This window comes from Zootermopsis nevadensis, unplaced genomic scaffold (assembly GCF_977971745.1).
Source record: "Zootermopsis nevadensis isolate Lab colony 2312 unplaced genomic scaffold, Znev_1.0 Znev_ptg000030l, whole genome shotgun sequence".
NCBI lineage: Eukaryota > Metazoa > Arthropoda > Insecta > Blattodea > Termopsidae > Zootermopsis > Zootermopsis nevadensis.
The window spans coordinates 21,474,728-21,490,585 of record NW_028259162.1 but is presented as its reverse complement, the minus strand read 5'-3'; the positions used below and the strand labels follow the sequence as shown (position 1 = coordinate 21,490,585).

Sequence of the window (15,858 nt, the reverse complement as noted above, 5' to 3'; positions counted from 1 at the left end):
ACATAATCAGGAGTTTACTGTCCAGGGTTTCACATGCAACTGAAAACATTCTTCACAGATGACTGAAAAAAATTCGTAGAACAAAGAGAAGCTAAGGGACTATATCAGAAAATTACAGTACATTTGTTCCTGTGCACCTTTTGTAGAATAAAGGAAAATAAAGATTTCTGTCTTCTGGGTTGTTGCGCTGTGTAGTCTGGTCGATGTTAACCAACGTTTCAGAGGTCATACTGCCTCCGTCATTGCCCTGATGACGGAGGCAGTCATACTGCAACAACCCAGAAGACAGAAATCTTCATACTCAGGGCTGTGGAAACCTCAAATCTTACATTATAAAGGAATATAAATTGCCCTTCCATTTTTAACTCCCTTCACATCATTCATTATTCCGAAACACATCTCTCCCACATACTTTTCTAGTAACCTGGCACAATACATTTCATAATGGTTTTAGAATTTACAAAAAAAAATATCTCTTGACTTTGTTGCCCCGTGCATCATTTGAGTATAACCACACGTGATCCCAAGAGAGGTACCAGGAAGATGATGAAGTACATGCATATCTAGAATGTCTAATGAAGTAATCAATCAAGTGCACAGCAGACAAAGAAGAAAGGTGTTCCCAAAAATCCACTCACTCTGGTCCTCTTCTTGTTTCCTTTCTGCTGTTCAATATCCATCTCACTCTCACTCTCGCTCTCACTAGAATGGATAAAATGCTTATCAGCATCCTCCTCCTCTGAGTCACTTGGTGAGCCCAATCCCACATGATCATCCTCCATGAACGGTTGACTGCCAATAAGGTATGGCAATGCTTGACTTAGGTATGGATTATGAGGCTCCAGAACTAATCGTCCTCCACTGCTGCAAGACACAGAAGCTTGTACCAATTTTCACTCACTGTTAGTCCTATATACTACAATACCAATCAGAGCAAAAGCAAAGCTGTCCCACTATACGCCATGTACGAGCTTGAGGAAAAAGGCGTTATAGCTCCTACTTATTCTTGACCTTGGCAGCAGAAAGGGGTGAGTGGTCAGCATCACGCCCCGGCCGTGCTTTACCCCCCCAGGAAGGACCCCGGTACCCATTGGATAGGAGGCTGGGTGAGCCCCAGGACCAGTCCGGATGCAGAGGCTAGAGGAAAAATCCTCAGCCCCCGTCGGGGATCGAACCCCGGTCGTCCAGTACGTAGCCAGTTATTATACTCACTGAACTATGCCGGCCCGATAACAAATCAATACCTGTGATTATGAATCACAGGTGCTAAAGAATTATCCTTAAATTTAACAACATTGCCTGCTCTGGTACCAAGATTATGATATTTTTTTCATTTTCTCATCTTGTGGAATTATACGGATATAAAATTCTGCTTTAACAAAAACCTTAATACACATTGTTTCAACACTACTAGTGGATGGACCCAGTATTATCCTAAAGGCACATATACTAAAGCACAAAGTACATGTTAAAGATATTGAAATACATCATTTTTTCTATTTTGTTTTAAAAATGTTGTAGTCAGAACCAAAATGCAAGTGAGAAATTAAAAATGTCTTAACACAACAAAAATCAGTACGGGAAGAAAAGCAATCAAACCTATATATGGACATCTTACCTTTCTTCATCTTCACTATCACTTGCTGGGACCTCGACAGTATCAAACATATTGTCCAGTATTGAAATGCCAAGGGTCAAAGCTTCACGCACCCGAGCCACTACTTCTGCTTCCTGTTCTTCCTTAGACTTGATCTGCTAACAATCCAATGTTAAAATATTCAAATTGGTCACAGACATGAAAGAAGATTATCCTCTCATAAGAGATTAGCGTTTTCCAGCAAAAAATGCTATTCATGCACCAATGATGAGCAAATGTTGTACGGACACTCTGTACAACGCAAATCAAGTGCTTGGAAATTGAAAGTCCCGGACAAGACGTGATGTGAGTAAGCATACAGCTGCGATCATAACGTCAATCAATTGTCATCTCCTTGTATTTGTCCATACATGGCTTTTCTTTGCCCTCCATTAACTACAATAGTTTATGCTGCATGTCTATTAGGCAAAGATAACAATATGTCTGCCAAATTTGAAGAAAAATGTGAATATTTATGGCTTTCCTGAGTTGCATGACAAATTTCCCTGGGGGGGGGGGGGGGGGGGGGATTATTGGTAAATGGCCAGAAGACTTAAATGGGAGTTCTACAAGCACTGGGTACAAACATGCAAAACAATTAATTTTTAATACTTTTTCAGCACTGTAGTCTGCCACTATATGAGATCTCAAGACTGATCATCGAGGGCAAAATCCAAGGAAAAAGATCAGTTTGTAGACCCCAAAACTCCTGGATGAAAGACCTAAGATGGTTCGGATGCACCTCAATAGACATCTTTCGAGCGGCAGTCTCGAGGACAATGTTCGCCATGTGGATCGCCAACCTTCGTTCGGAGATGGCGCAATAAGAAGAAGAAGAGTCTGCTTCATGTCATTCGGTGTTCACATAAAAGCCCGACTGCATGAAGCTATAAGCTTATTTCTGTAACTGACCATTTGCTATGATGCATCATGTATTAGCTTACATTACAATGCAGTTTACACATTTCTGCTCTAACCTTTGCCTCTTCTTTCTTCTCTTCTGGAGACACCCCCTTTTCATCATCTTCATCATCATCATACACTCTGTTTTCAAGGAACTGAGTATTTGACAGGCAGAGGAACTGATTGGTCACATTGCTCACATCTGTTGAAGTGGCCCTCAGCTGTTCCATGAGTGAATCCAGAGTAACTTCTGTCGCATGCGTCTGTGCAAGCAGATTCTGTAAAACAGCAACACACATTCTTGAGTTAAGAGGGCTTAGTAACAATGACTGCTTAGTACACACTTACTTCATCAATATTCATCAATTCTTGTAATTCATCTGACAATTTGTTATAAAGTATGATGCCTGCATAATGCCAGCTTTTTAAATATATGAGGCGCGTCCTCAAAGTAAGTTTCCCACTCGTCCCACAGCTAGCAAACCTTATATTGCGCGAAGCGACTGTGCGTACGTGATAGAGCAATGACGTAGCATGGCGCATGCACTAACGGCACCTCCCGCGTTCTCACAGTAGCATCGTTGCAGCTGTTGAAGATGGAGGTTCTTATTCCAGCTCCCGCCGACTGTGAAGTGCAGTCAGTGATAACGCTAGGCCGCACACGGCTCGACGGACAGCAAGTCTCCTGCAGGAGTTCAGCTGGGAGGTGTTTAATCATTCACCCTACAGCCCGGACCTCGCTCCCAGTGATTTCCATCTTTTCCTACACCTCAAGAAATTCCTGTCCGGTCAGCGTCAGCGTTTTGAGAATGACAGAGAGGCGGAGATGGTTGTCACACAGTGGTTCCAATCCCAGGCGGCAGACTTCTACGACACAGGTATTCAAAAGTTGGTCCCACGGTATGACCAATGTCTCAATTCCGGTGGTGAATATGTTGAAAAATAGCTGGACACTTGCTGTATCTGTTGCAATAAATATTTCCATGAAATTGTGTTTTGTTTCTGTAAACGGCCCCAGGGAAACTTACTTTGAGGACGCGCCTCGTATATTTGCAACTAGACAATCCAAAAATTGCCAAATAGCTTCACCCTGTCCTTCCACATATAATAACTAAACAATGGCTGAATGTAATTTAACCTTTACTGAACATGCACAGCGTAATTCCAAACAGTTAAATACACAGTTAAAGTCCAGCTGGTAGCCTCAGAGAAAGGAGGTTTAAATTCCACATTTCCACACAATAAACTTTAATGAAAATTGATACATAACATGAGTTTTTTACAAAAATTTGTCAACACATTCCAATTTTGGTAAGACAACAATAATGTGCAGTTTACATGAAGATCAACATACATCTCTTTGCATGTAGAAGTGACTGATGGGGAATCCCCTGCTATCTTGGTTACAGTGGACACAAAAATAACTGTCAGCTTCACCTAAGTCTCTGAAACAGGGGAAGGGAAGATGGAAAGAGCCAGGGGAAGCCGACAAAGAGTCTGTTCGAACATTTGCAAGAAGGATTTCAGGTTCTAACTGCAGTGAATAAGAATATGACCGTCTCTGTAGCCTCACTGCCCTGATAATGGAGGCAGCAAGGACCTCTAAAATGTTAGTGGACTTATACAAAAATATACATCACTAAAACCCAGAAGACACCCATCTATGCATATTATAAATGAAAACTTGTTTCCCTTTTAATTCTGTCAAAACTGGTAGCATTTTGATACACTTCCTGTTACACTGCATTGTATTTTGTAAACTGAAGAAAATTTTAAACAGTAGCATTGCAGAAACATGCCTTAACATGCACAAACTACTTCTACAGCCAAAAAAAAAAATGTCACATTCAATAATATACAAGGAAGGACTGGCTTCTCTCTCCGTGCGTTCTATCGCTTCACGGGCTTTACTCCCCCCCCACACCTGTATTCATAATAGCATCCAAGTTTTGAATTTTTGCTGCAGCCAATGTACTATGGTTACTTCAGTAACCATAGTAAGCCCACTGACTTTGAGTAAACCAATGGGAAAGGATAAAAAATTCAAAAATGTGTTTACATGACTGCTGTGAAGTTAATATTGAAGTCATTAATATAGAACGTAAGCTATAATCGAACACACATTTGCAACAACACGACTTTCAATACGATGAAGATGGCTGTCTTCTGGGATGTTGCACCATTGCAAACCTAATGATGGAAGCAGTAAGCTCTTCCAAAACATCAGGCATATTTTTCTTTAAACCTTTCATAGGAACATTTCCAACCTGAGAAAACTGCTGGAGGTGCCTTAGCAGACCTGAATCTCCAGCCAAGTTCCAGCTGGCACTCTGCTGCCTCATCTCATCTGTAGTCCATGGCCTTTCCCATGGTTTCACTGGATCCTTTGAATCCCCCTGAAACAGCACACACTGTCGGCATGGGACTCATGACATTATGGTGTCAAAATGAATAAAATGTGGAAAATGTATACTAAGATATTGTAGGTGCGTCATATTGTGATTTATTTAAATAGTATTAAAAATATATTAAAATTGGCCGTCAATCACAATATAAGATAATTAAAAGATTAAAATATCATTTTTCGTTCCGTATCGAGTACTCGATTTACATGTGGAACATTTACGACATGTTTCGGCTATCATAGAGCCGTCATCAGGTGTTATGTTAGAAACTTTTTAACTGAATTACTGATTTTTAGTTTTCATTTTTCATTTTTAGTTAGTGACATGTGACACAACAAAGGATGAAGATACAATATGAAGGACGAGAAAATGATAAGAAAAATGAAAACTAAAAATCATTAAAAATCAGTAATTCAGTTAAAAAGTTTATAACATAACACCTGATGACGGCTCTATGATAGCCGAAACATGTCGTAAATGTTCCATATGTAAATCGAGTACTCGATACGGAACGAAAAATGATATTTTAATCTTTTAATTATCTTATATTGTGATTGACGGCCAATTTTAATATATTTTTAATACTATTAAAATGTATACTATAGAATGAGAAAAAACAAATGGAATCACAGCTATGATAATGAAAATAATTTTAACAAAAGTGAATATGTATGTTGGAAATGCTCATATAAACAGCTTAGATATGGAAAATGGCGTTGACTTGGTAAGAGATGAGAATTTCCATTGATACTGACCACAGCAATAAAAAGAAAGTATTATCCAGCCAAATATCCACCCCCCTTTCTGAGGATGACAGAATGGCACAGGAAAAGGTACAGAGCTCATATAATTGAAGCAAACTATTTTCTGGACATTATCCATCATCCCAGATTTAATAAAACACGATGTTTTGGAGATTGTTGTCTATCTCCATCTTCAGGCAAAAGCTACTCTGTTGGGTCCAATCGACAGAGCTAGTCCCTATACCCAGAGATAGACAAAAATCTCCTAAATGTCGTGTTTTATTAAATCTGGGACAACGGATAATGTCCAGAAGTAGTTTGCTTCAACAATGCACCATTGTCACAAACCTTCAGAATTAAGCCTGATACAATGTCTACATTTATGCAAAACAATGTGCACATAATTATGCATGTATAATCAGGAGTTAACTGTATCTGAAAAACTGTAAAACATAAAACAGGTAATCATTCCATGGTAGAAGAAAACCCAACAATAAGATAAATAATAATGTTATAAACAATCTTATACTTATAACAAATTCATTCAATACTTATTTACTAAGGAATTTAGAAACACTGAACAACAGTACTAAAAATTCAGCAATGAAAAAGGCTATACACAACTAAAACAAATCCCAGAACCTCCATAATGCAAACCTTTGGCCTACAACAACAAATGAAACAATTAAATTATCATAAGTCAAAAAACTTGCACAATTATATATTATATCAACTAAATTTGTTCAGGCAATATTACTTTTACTTTAAGTTATCTCTTTAATCAATCAACTATTAAGCAAATTTTCCCGAAATAACAAAATATTCATTGGTTAATCCTCTGTATAAAATGGGGGAAGAATCTTGTATCTCCAATTATAGGCCAACTTCATTACTGACAGCATTTTCCAAAATATTTGAGAAAGTTATGTACCAGAGACGAAATTAATTCTTAAACACTGACAATATCCTCATAGACAAACAATTTAAATTTATAAAAGGTCTCTCAAATGATACAGCCTTGTGCAAATTCATAGATGAAACATTATGTGCCCTTAATAAAATGAACAGATCATTTATTCCATGTAAAATTACCATAGCAGTTGACATAACCTTACTTCTTACTGACAGACCATTTAAATAGCACCACAAAGTTGGCTTAGCGAACATTTAAATAACACCTTGAAGAATTAATTTATGAATATTGTTTAGCCACATAAAATTAAGTTTTTCTCAAAACATTCTGTGATTCTGTAAGTTCATTTTTGAAACATTTAACATTGGGACATGAAAGGTTTGATGAGATATACATTTTCCACAATTACAAGTTACACACATGTTGGTCTCTTGGATTAAAGATTACAGTAAGCTACAGAGTTAATACAATGCAATATCATAAAGAAGTACTTTGTCTTGAACATGAATGAAGAGGAGGACCATTATTACAACTGTGATTTATAGACAAACAGAACATTAATTCAAGAATAATAATTGTACTAATGTGTATTACAAATTCAATTTCAACAAGAATCCATTACAATATTCTAGATTTCACCAGGTGGACATTTAGCACCAAAACATGAAATTTTTGCGTCATACACACTTTGTTGCTGAAAAGTCAAACCTGCCGCATATATAACTTATATCAGGACTCCTTTCAGCACCAGTCAGCAAAGGAAACACAATACATATGACAACTTCATATATTTAATGACTTACATGAATAACATTCACTACACTATAATTTCATAGAAAAATCCATCATTTGTGAAATATGTGACACTGATTTTGCATCCACAACCTGCTGATATTAAATTCCTATTTTTGCAATTTTCATGCATCCCTCCAACTGTTAAGTTAGACACATCCTAATTTTTGATTTTATGCTCTTCATAAGTTTTGACGTTATACACAGCAATATGTCAACCTACTACTGAATACTGGTGATATTAATAAAGTTTGTTATCCAATTAACACACAGTGACATAATATTAAAAATGTATGTGGGGCACACAAAACACATTGGTTTGGGGCCACATGCAGTGCCCAGGTCAAGGGTCAAGAACCCCTGCTTCACACCCTTTTAAATCTAAATTGGAAATTTATTGGAAATGTCAGCTTTCCATGTAATTAAGGATTAATTAAAAATGCCAACATACTAACTACACAAAACAGAGAAGAAACAAGGGACAAGGTAAACTGGTAATCTGGCAAAGAAATTTCCTTTTTCTTAACTCTGAGGATCCATTACATTTTCACAAAAGCCTGTTACTGGCTCTATCACGAGTCACACTGGCACATCATAATTCCAACAGATCCGTTTTAATATTATCATCCCATCTCAACTTCGGTTTCCAAAATGTCTCTTCCCATGAGGTTTTCAGATTAAAATTTTGTATGCCTTTCTTGATTCCAGCACATCAAAATGACATACCCGAATAACTACGTTTCTGTTCGAAAAATGAATGTCACTATAATACTGCAAAGGCTGCGCGACTGTTAACCATAGCCAACCTGGTGAACACATTCTGTATCATCTACTTTCCTTTTAGCAAAACCACTTATGAAAACGATCCTAACTTTCCTACTAATGCAACACAGAAAAAAATCACTAAGGTTATAAAATTCTTTCCCAACGCCAATATTAAACGTCGTCTTACCATCTTGAAGTGATAAATAATGGCTGGATCTGTTACGGCCAGTTATAAGGCATTGCGACTGTCCTGCTCTGTTAACTATGACCTACGTGATGACAGCTCGGAACATTGCAGTAATTATGAAAGGACGAAAACGACTGTAAACACCCGAACCAAATACATAAAGTTCTGCTTAAATAACCTATAGCTGGAAATGCTAAACTACGTTCCTACTCCACAACAACCATTCGCAACACCACATTTACACACCCTATAGAAATCTACCACGATAACAACTGTAACTCCTGCACATACATCAAATTTAGATTAACAAGAACAGCGAACACCACAAGCAGAGATAACCTGTTATTCGTCGGCAACGATGACGTCACATATTAGGTCACATGGGACTTCCTTTCCGTCTTGAAAATGTGCTATAGAACGGAACGTCTAATGGAAAAGAGATAAATCTAAGCCATCTAAGCGACGTAACGTAGCAAGCACACATAATTACAAACAAATAGCTAATACAGATACAATTAAACACCCGTTCTCTCCGCGCCGCCGCAAATAATATAATAATAATAGTGCAAAAATTTTAGACTTAAAAGCAATGAAACAAGACTATAGTCATATACCTTTATTTGGAATAAAATTGATACATTTCTTGCTGCTTTTTTTGTAGAATAATCTTTACATGAACAAGCTGGGAATTACAGGTGTCTAGACTTCCACACATAACTAGTAAATGCAAAATGATAGAAACTAAGAATGTTTGTAGAAAGTTGTGTAGCAACAGTTCATTTTAGAAAAGTTTATTTGGCAGTTAAAAAAACAGATGGTGCTAAATGAAACAGGACTGGAAATTGTACTCTTTGGAGTACACCCACATTCTAAAGGTCTACTTCATGATGCATCATGTGCAGTCCCATCATTGACATCCACAGCTCAAAGGAACTCTGAAGCCATTGTTAATTGAAATGAATATTAAGAGCAACAATGGTATCCTACATCATCAATTACATCCTTCCAATGGCTGTACCAACCTGCCCCAACAATGTTTGGACAACCCCAGGTCATGCAGGCTGCCTAATTCCTTGGGGGGGGGGGACTGAGACATGGATGGGACCAAGAGGTTCTCTACACTCATGCAATGCTGTGACTTCCCAAACAGTTGAGAAAATTCAATCCTCTGCTAAACACTACTAAAGAGTTTTCTGTGGAGAATTCAGAACCATTTTATTTTGACCAATGATACAAAACTATCTTCAACTGAACCTCAACATCAGGTATGAAAATATAACACTCATTGCCATTACAAATTCACCATCTATACTAAGTTCTTTCCCTGTATGCCTTAAAATTGAAATTACTTCTTTAAAACACGTACAAACACTAGAACACAATTGTTCATCACTGACTTATCATGTGCATATATTACAGTAAAAACATAACTTACTTGCAGTACAGAACCACAATTGCCATATTTACTTTACATAATTTATAGTCCTGTAGTTTTTAGACACTACTGGTAGGGCCTCCCAAGCCAGATTGGTCGAGGGGGAGAGGTCAGACTAAGACAGGTACCCTGGTCCTCCAGGTTGGGGGTTGGTCGCAAGGCTAACAACCTTGCACCGTAAAAAGGAAGATATTTCGAAACCTCAACCTTGGACAGACGGATTGAATGGAAGAGGAGAATTGAGGAGGCCATGGACCGGAGAGCCATGGAAGAAGAAGAAGTTTTTAGAGAAGACATTTTGAAATGAGATTAAAAACCATATTTTTACCACCAAAGTTTAGCCACAAATATTTGATTAAATGGACATGAAATTAATCATGTAATTTGCAACTTCACACACCATATGTATCACAATTTAAATATAATTACTACAGACATATGTTGAGCCTTTTGAAGTTATGAAAACAAGCATTTATGGTATAATCATCACTACTCATTGATGATATTTCAATATACTATTTTCCTCACTCTCAACTTTCTTTTGTAAGCTTCTTGGATAGCCTTGCAGCACAGTAAAGGGCATACCTTCATCAACATATAATTTCATAAATACCTCGAGGAGAAAGAAAAATGCTCTGGTAAAGTAAAACATCACAGTAGTTACAGGACAATCTAAATATCTGACCCACTATAAATTCAATATGACAACTCTAGCATCTTTGGCCTTTTATTTTACTTCTTAACGTTCTTCTATCGAGATGTACCAATGGTAACACTTCTATGAAAATGATGGAGGCAGAGGAAAAACTGTCACAAAAATGATGTCATGGTCAGTGGGACTCACCCGTCATGAACTTTACATTTTACAGACTAGAAATTTAATGTTAAATCAGCAAAGAAGCTATTTTGAAGAATGTCAAATGTGGTGAAAACTGCTACAGTAAAATTAAAAGTTGTGGGTGTATGCAAGGAAACCACATGCTTATCACACTCACATCATCTTATTGTCAATATTATGTCGTGCGCCTAACCTCAGTTAATATAATACCATACTCCATAAAAAACAAGACTTCTCTAAGGGCTCTTGAATGTGTGTTATTAAAATGACACATACTGATGAGCATTTCCCTTCGTCTATTAGTTTGACACAACCAGAGATGCTTCCAAATGTATACTTTTTTAATTACTTAAATTACCAGATGGAGGAAATTTTCGAAAAATAGACATCAGTTCTATGAAATGTAGAGTTAACATATTTTACACACAACTTTCAAAAACAATATTTTTTTTACAAACGTATGCATACTATGCAAGTAGATATGGCACTCATTGAAGTAAGGATGTTTGAACCTGAATCATGTGCTATAAACATATTTTGCATTAAAAATAAAGTTACAGTAATATTTACACAAGATCACTAAAATATTGATATCAATGGTGTCTTACTTATTGGGCACATATGAAGTATATTTACATGTGCTGAAATAATACTTTCCCTTAAAACATTCTACTTAGAATATGAAAAGTACCAATTCTCAAAAAATATAAAAATGAGGAGCATTTCACTGTCTTCCTCAAATCTAATAACTGATTCGAGATCATACTGTAAGCCGATTTTTAATTTGTAGGCAACATACAAATAAAAGACAATGTTCATATTTTACTTATAATTATCTTGCTAAGGTGTAAGAAGTAACACCATATTAAATCACTATAAAACATGCATTCACTTTAAGTGTGTATATATATATATATACATAAAGAAAGAGTAATACAATTTCTGGCAACATTCACACATAACTGTAATTAACTAGTTCAAATGTCAATTCAAAAAAATAGTATGAAGCCTTGTACATGTAGCAGCTTGAACAATATATATAATGTATCTTTCCAGAGCTAGTACCATAGAATTTGCAATTACAACCACAGACTTAATTTACACATTCAAATATTCAACTACATAAATGTTTTATGCACTACTCACTAATCATAACTGAGTTCCCACAGGTTCTCCTACTTTAGCACAAATATAGTGCTACCATACAATTCTGATCGACAAACATGATGCACTGAATAGAACTTACGCTGAGCAGCCCTTTAGATAAAGAAGGGTTTAGAACTACTAAATGAAACTGCATGACAACTGAGACATGTAATAAGTATGACGCACATTTGGCCTTCATTTAACATACATAACAAAGGAAAAAGAAGAATAAAGGAAAAAAAAAACCTTATTGCTGTCCTTTACAGTATTCTCACTGGCCCCCAAAAGCAAATTTAATGTCTAGTACCGCCCTGATTCGAGGATTCCTCAGGCATGGCCTAAATTTCAAACGGTTTGACTTCATGCTACGAGACAGAAATTATAGAGCTGAAATCAAACTCAAGCTGAAAAGCTGCCACACTTCAAAATAAGTCTTATCAATCACTAAATACAGCAATTCAATCATTATAGTACTAAACACCATGAAGCAAGTGTATTACATGAATTATGATTTAATAATATAATCTAGTGCAGTGTCTCAAACTGTGGGCTGCAAAGCTTTATTCACCAGACCAGTACTATAACGATAAATATTATTTTCACAATACAATAAACATTGAAAAAATATCCATTTGTCATTAAAACTGAACACATGGTCAATGCATATTTGTTTTATTACAGCTCTTATTAACATATTTTAATTAAAACTGAAGAGTAAGGAAAAACATGTCATTAGCACAGAACTCAAACACTATTTAGGTCACTTCATACAGTGGATGCCAAGTCCTGAGTCCACGCTCAGCCCTGCTGACAGTCTTAGTCTACTCAATGGATGCATAGGCATGTTGGTAGCAGGAGAAAAGCAAATACATAAAATCTTATATAGGTTTCTAGAAATATATAGCAGAGTCCAGAACCGACTTCCTTGATCCTTACAGCATTTAGTGATATCTGCAAAACAGGGCATAAAGAATTGGTCACATGGACCACAATGCAAACAGCATCCCAATGTGGCAGTCAAGGAATTCCAGATCCGGTTGCAGAAGATGGCTGCAATGGTTGCAGGCGCCAACGAAACAAATTGAAAATTAAGGCAAATTTGTGTACACGGACAGTATTTCATTGTACCACCAGCCTCCTCAACGATGTGAAATAAGACTTTGTCTCTGTGACCACTAACAGGCCCCCCTGCCCATCCCACGTCCATTAAAAGTAAACGGCAAGGGGACAGCAGATAAGGAAGTACAAACAATTTCTCAGTTGCAACAAATTTTAGTTCTGTTTCAGTCCTTAAGTTGATAATGTTTTTGGTTTATATAGTACGTTTCTTTTCATTCTATCCACAAGGTGGTTCTGTACGCAAAACACAGTTTTGTCCTGGCCACTGTACAAGACCTTTCATGACAATACCTTGTGTGCTTCCTTTCTTTTGAATTTATATATCTTTGTAATCATGAATTTTCCATAATTGTCTAATGTAAAAGTTCAGAGAGAAATATAATGGAAAGCCGCAGTCCTGTTGCACATCACTACAAGCAAGACAACTCGTAAGATGTTTCACATTAATTATACTTAAAAATGGCTAAATGTACATCCATCCAAATTTCAGCGAATACTTTTTTTTACACATCTTTGAAAAAGTCTTTAACACTTAAAAATATAAGAGAAAAGTAATATATCATCTAAGACTAAAGTTTCCATGTCACAGTATAAATCATAATATGGTACTTGTGAAGAAATTTTTTTTATAGTTCTTCTGTAAAAAGACGCTAGCACTGAATGCTGAGATCCTTGTTATATTGCAAATTTTTCTCCTTAGTCTGGTCCTAGGCTACTCAGGTTCATAGACTACTGCCACTGAAGCAGGCTTGGCGGAGAAGAGCAACCACCATAAACCTTGAGTGTAATAATGTTGTAATAAGGTGAGCAGGCACATCGCACAAGCTAAGTTCACGGACACCCAGTTTGCAAAGAATCAGCTTCACACTGAGTTAGGAGGAAAGGAAGATCAACAATAACATACCCCTTTTTAATAATCTGTGTGTCTGTCTCAGTTCTACAGTGAGATATTGCACTATGTTAAGAACTGAAGCTCGAAGAAGGCTTATAAAGCACCCTCTAGGGATTCTGAAGCCAAATTTAAGGATGACTGTGAAGCAATTTGGTTGGAAAGAGATCTAACTACATCAAAGCAATTCTGACCATTTTATGTGCTATGGTAGACAGCATTAATAACCTGGTGTTTTGAAATACAGATTCAAGGAAAAATAGGTGGGCATTCTGATTTTATTATTTCTTCCTCACACCACCAAACAAGAGGGTAAACAAAGGCTATGTAATCAATCACTATTTTTATAGTTTGATTCAACTGTAATGAGGTTGCTGCAGAATTGGACTGACAGCTTATAACAACCTGTAATGGCTTCATATGTTCATTACAGCTGTTACTTGTCAGATTTTAATGGTCATACACAGATTCATTTGTTAGAATCCTAGTTGTTCTTCAGCTGAACAAGAAAATATTTCCATTTAAACTGTCCTTGCATCTTGGTCATTTTACTTTTAGGCTGGGGTTTCTTGGCATCTCCCTACTGACACTGAAAGCCCCAGCAGTGCCAGAGAGGTCATCCTCAGATTGGTGGTTACCTATAAACCAAGATGGTAACCTTCCATTCCCACTATCATAAACATATCACATCCTCAATGAAAATAAATTCAGTTTTTTAATTAAAATATCATATGTAGGTATTGACAGATGAAATAATCAAATCTCCATGCACTGAGCATTAAAGGATTACAATTTCAACACCTAAGATCTTCAATGAAATTTATTCTTTGTTATTTGGAATTTTACTTGGCACTGTGAAAGTCTACTATGTAAGACCACACAAACAATTTTTTGGAATGCCTCCCATCAGCTTTTCACTTCGTACAATGCACGTAATCTGGACTGTGATGTAACACAAGGTTTTAAAAAATTCTCAGATGGTATACTGGTTTATATGTCCATGTCAGATACTTATCATGTCCACTATACAGTAGTGATTTGGGCTCAGCTGATTAGAGTTTGGTTTATAAAGTGGAATGGCAAAAAAGCAGACATTCTCCACTCAAATAACATTCTGAATCGTAGTATGTGCTCCAATGTTTATATTGTGCTTATAATGAAGGTACATTATTTTTAACAGGTATATTAAGCAAGAGTGCATCATACCAACCTTCCTCCCTTCTTTAAGATGCCAGGACAAATGACACAAACAATATTAAGGATTTCATTTCATGCTTGAATATCACTCCTTGGAACTTGCATGTACAAATTCCTGACATAAACATGAAATAAAAGTGTTACAGACTGCCCAGAATGCCTTAGTACTGTTACTACTGCCAGCCTGAACACCAAACTCTTCAAAAAAACAAGGAAACATTTGCACTCATATACTAAGATAAGGCAAACTAAGCTTTGACACTTGGCAAATTAAAATCAGTTATAAATATCTCATAAAATAATGCAAATTAATGCACTGACGTGTATATAATCATTTGTCATATCTTTAATTCTGGACCTGGGAGCTGAGACGAAGTGATCGGCGCATAACTCGACGAGGTACTAAAAAAGAAAAAGAAAACAAAAGCATGGTTAACACTGAACATATACCATAACTGTTTTGTTTTGAGTGTGGTGTGTTATTTTGTGTGATGTGTGTTGTTTTGTCTTATTGTAGCACCATTGTCACCCAGTATGATACAATAAATTTCCAATAACAAACAATTCTCTGGGGGGGTTAAGGCAAGTTCATGAACAGTTGATGATAAAGACATGTGACATCTTCCACCATGTACATATCAATAAACTTGAGAAAGAATACCCCAATTTTAATTAAATTTAATAATGGAGAATTTTATTAAAAAAAATGACACTTTCAGTTTTCATTTGGGTCAGTTCTAACATCACTTTAAACAAGACAAGAACATGTATTATTTGAACTCACCTCAAATAAATATGCATAAAATAATGTTTTCAGATTACTTTGATAAATATTCACTATAGTATTATTTAATTATGTACAATTCAGTTAAATTGTTACCTCCTTTCTG

At 36.4% G+C, this 15,858-nt stretch overlaps 2 protein-coding genes across 8 annotated transcripts in view; both read right to left on the bottom strand.

The window, feature by feature from the left end:
• Window positions 1-8,696, bottom strand: part of LOC110836343 (uncharacterized) — a 39,541-nt gene extending 30,845 nt beyond the window's left edge. For 3 of the 6 annotated variants that reach the window (XM_022077435.2, XM_087358565.1, XM_087358567.1), the window contains exons 1-5: window positions 8,345-8,696; window positions 4,807-4,935; window positions 2,614-2,817; window positions 1,619-1,755; window positions 639-864 (exon numbers count right to left, since the gene is read on the bottom strand). In XM_022077435.2, the coding sequence (XP_021933127.2) occupies window positions 639-864; window positions 1,619-1,755; window positions 2,614-2,817; window positions 4,807-4,935; window positions 8,345-8,347 (699 nt within the window). In that variant the 5' untranslated portion in view covers window positions 8,348-8,696. The remainder of the gene's footprint in view (window positions 1-638; window positions 865-1,618; window positions 1,756-2,613; window positions 2,818-4,806; window positions 4,936-8,344) is intronic. The other 3 variants (XM_087358563.1, XM_087358564.1, XM_087358566.1) reach the window with 3 other exon arrangements.
• Window positions 8,697-9,533: 837 nt separating this feature from the next.
• The window catches only part of LOC110836342 (guanylate kinase-associated family member mars), a 29,379-nt gene continuing 23,054 nt past the window's right edge, over window positions 9,534-15,858 (bottom strand). For both annotated transcript variants that reach the window (XM_087358570.1, XM_087358571.1), the window contains exon 16: window positions 9,534-15,370. In XM_087358570.1, coding sequence (XP_087214696.1) covers window positions 15,315-15,370 — 56 coding nt within the window. In that variant the 3' untranslated portion in view covers window positions 9,534-15,314. The remainder of the gene's footprint in view (window positions 15,371-15,858) is intronic.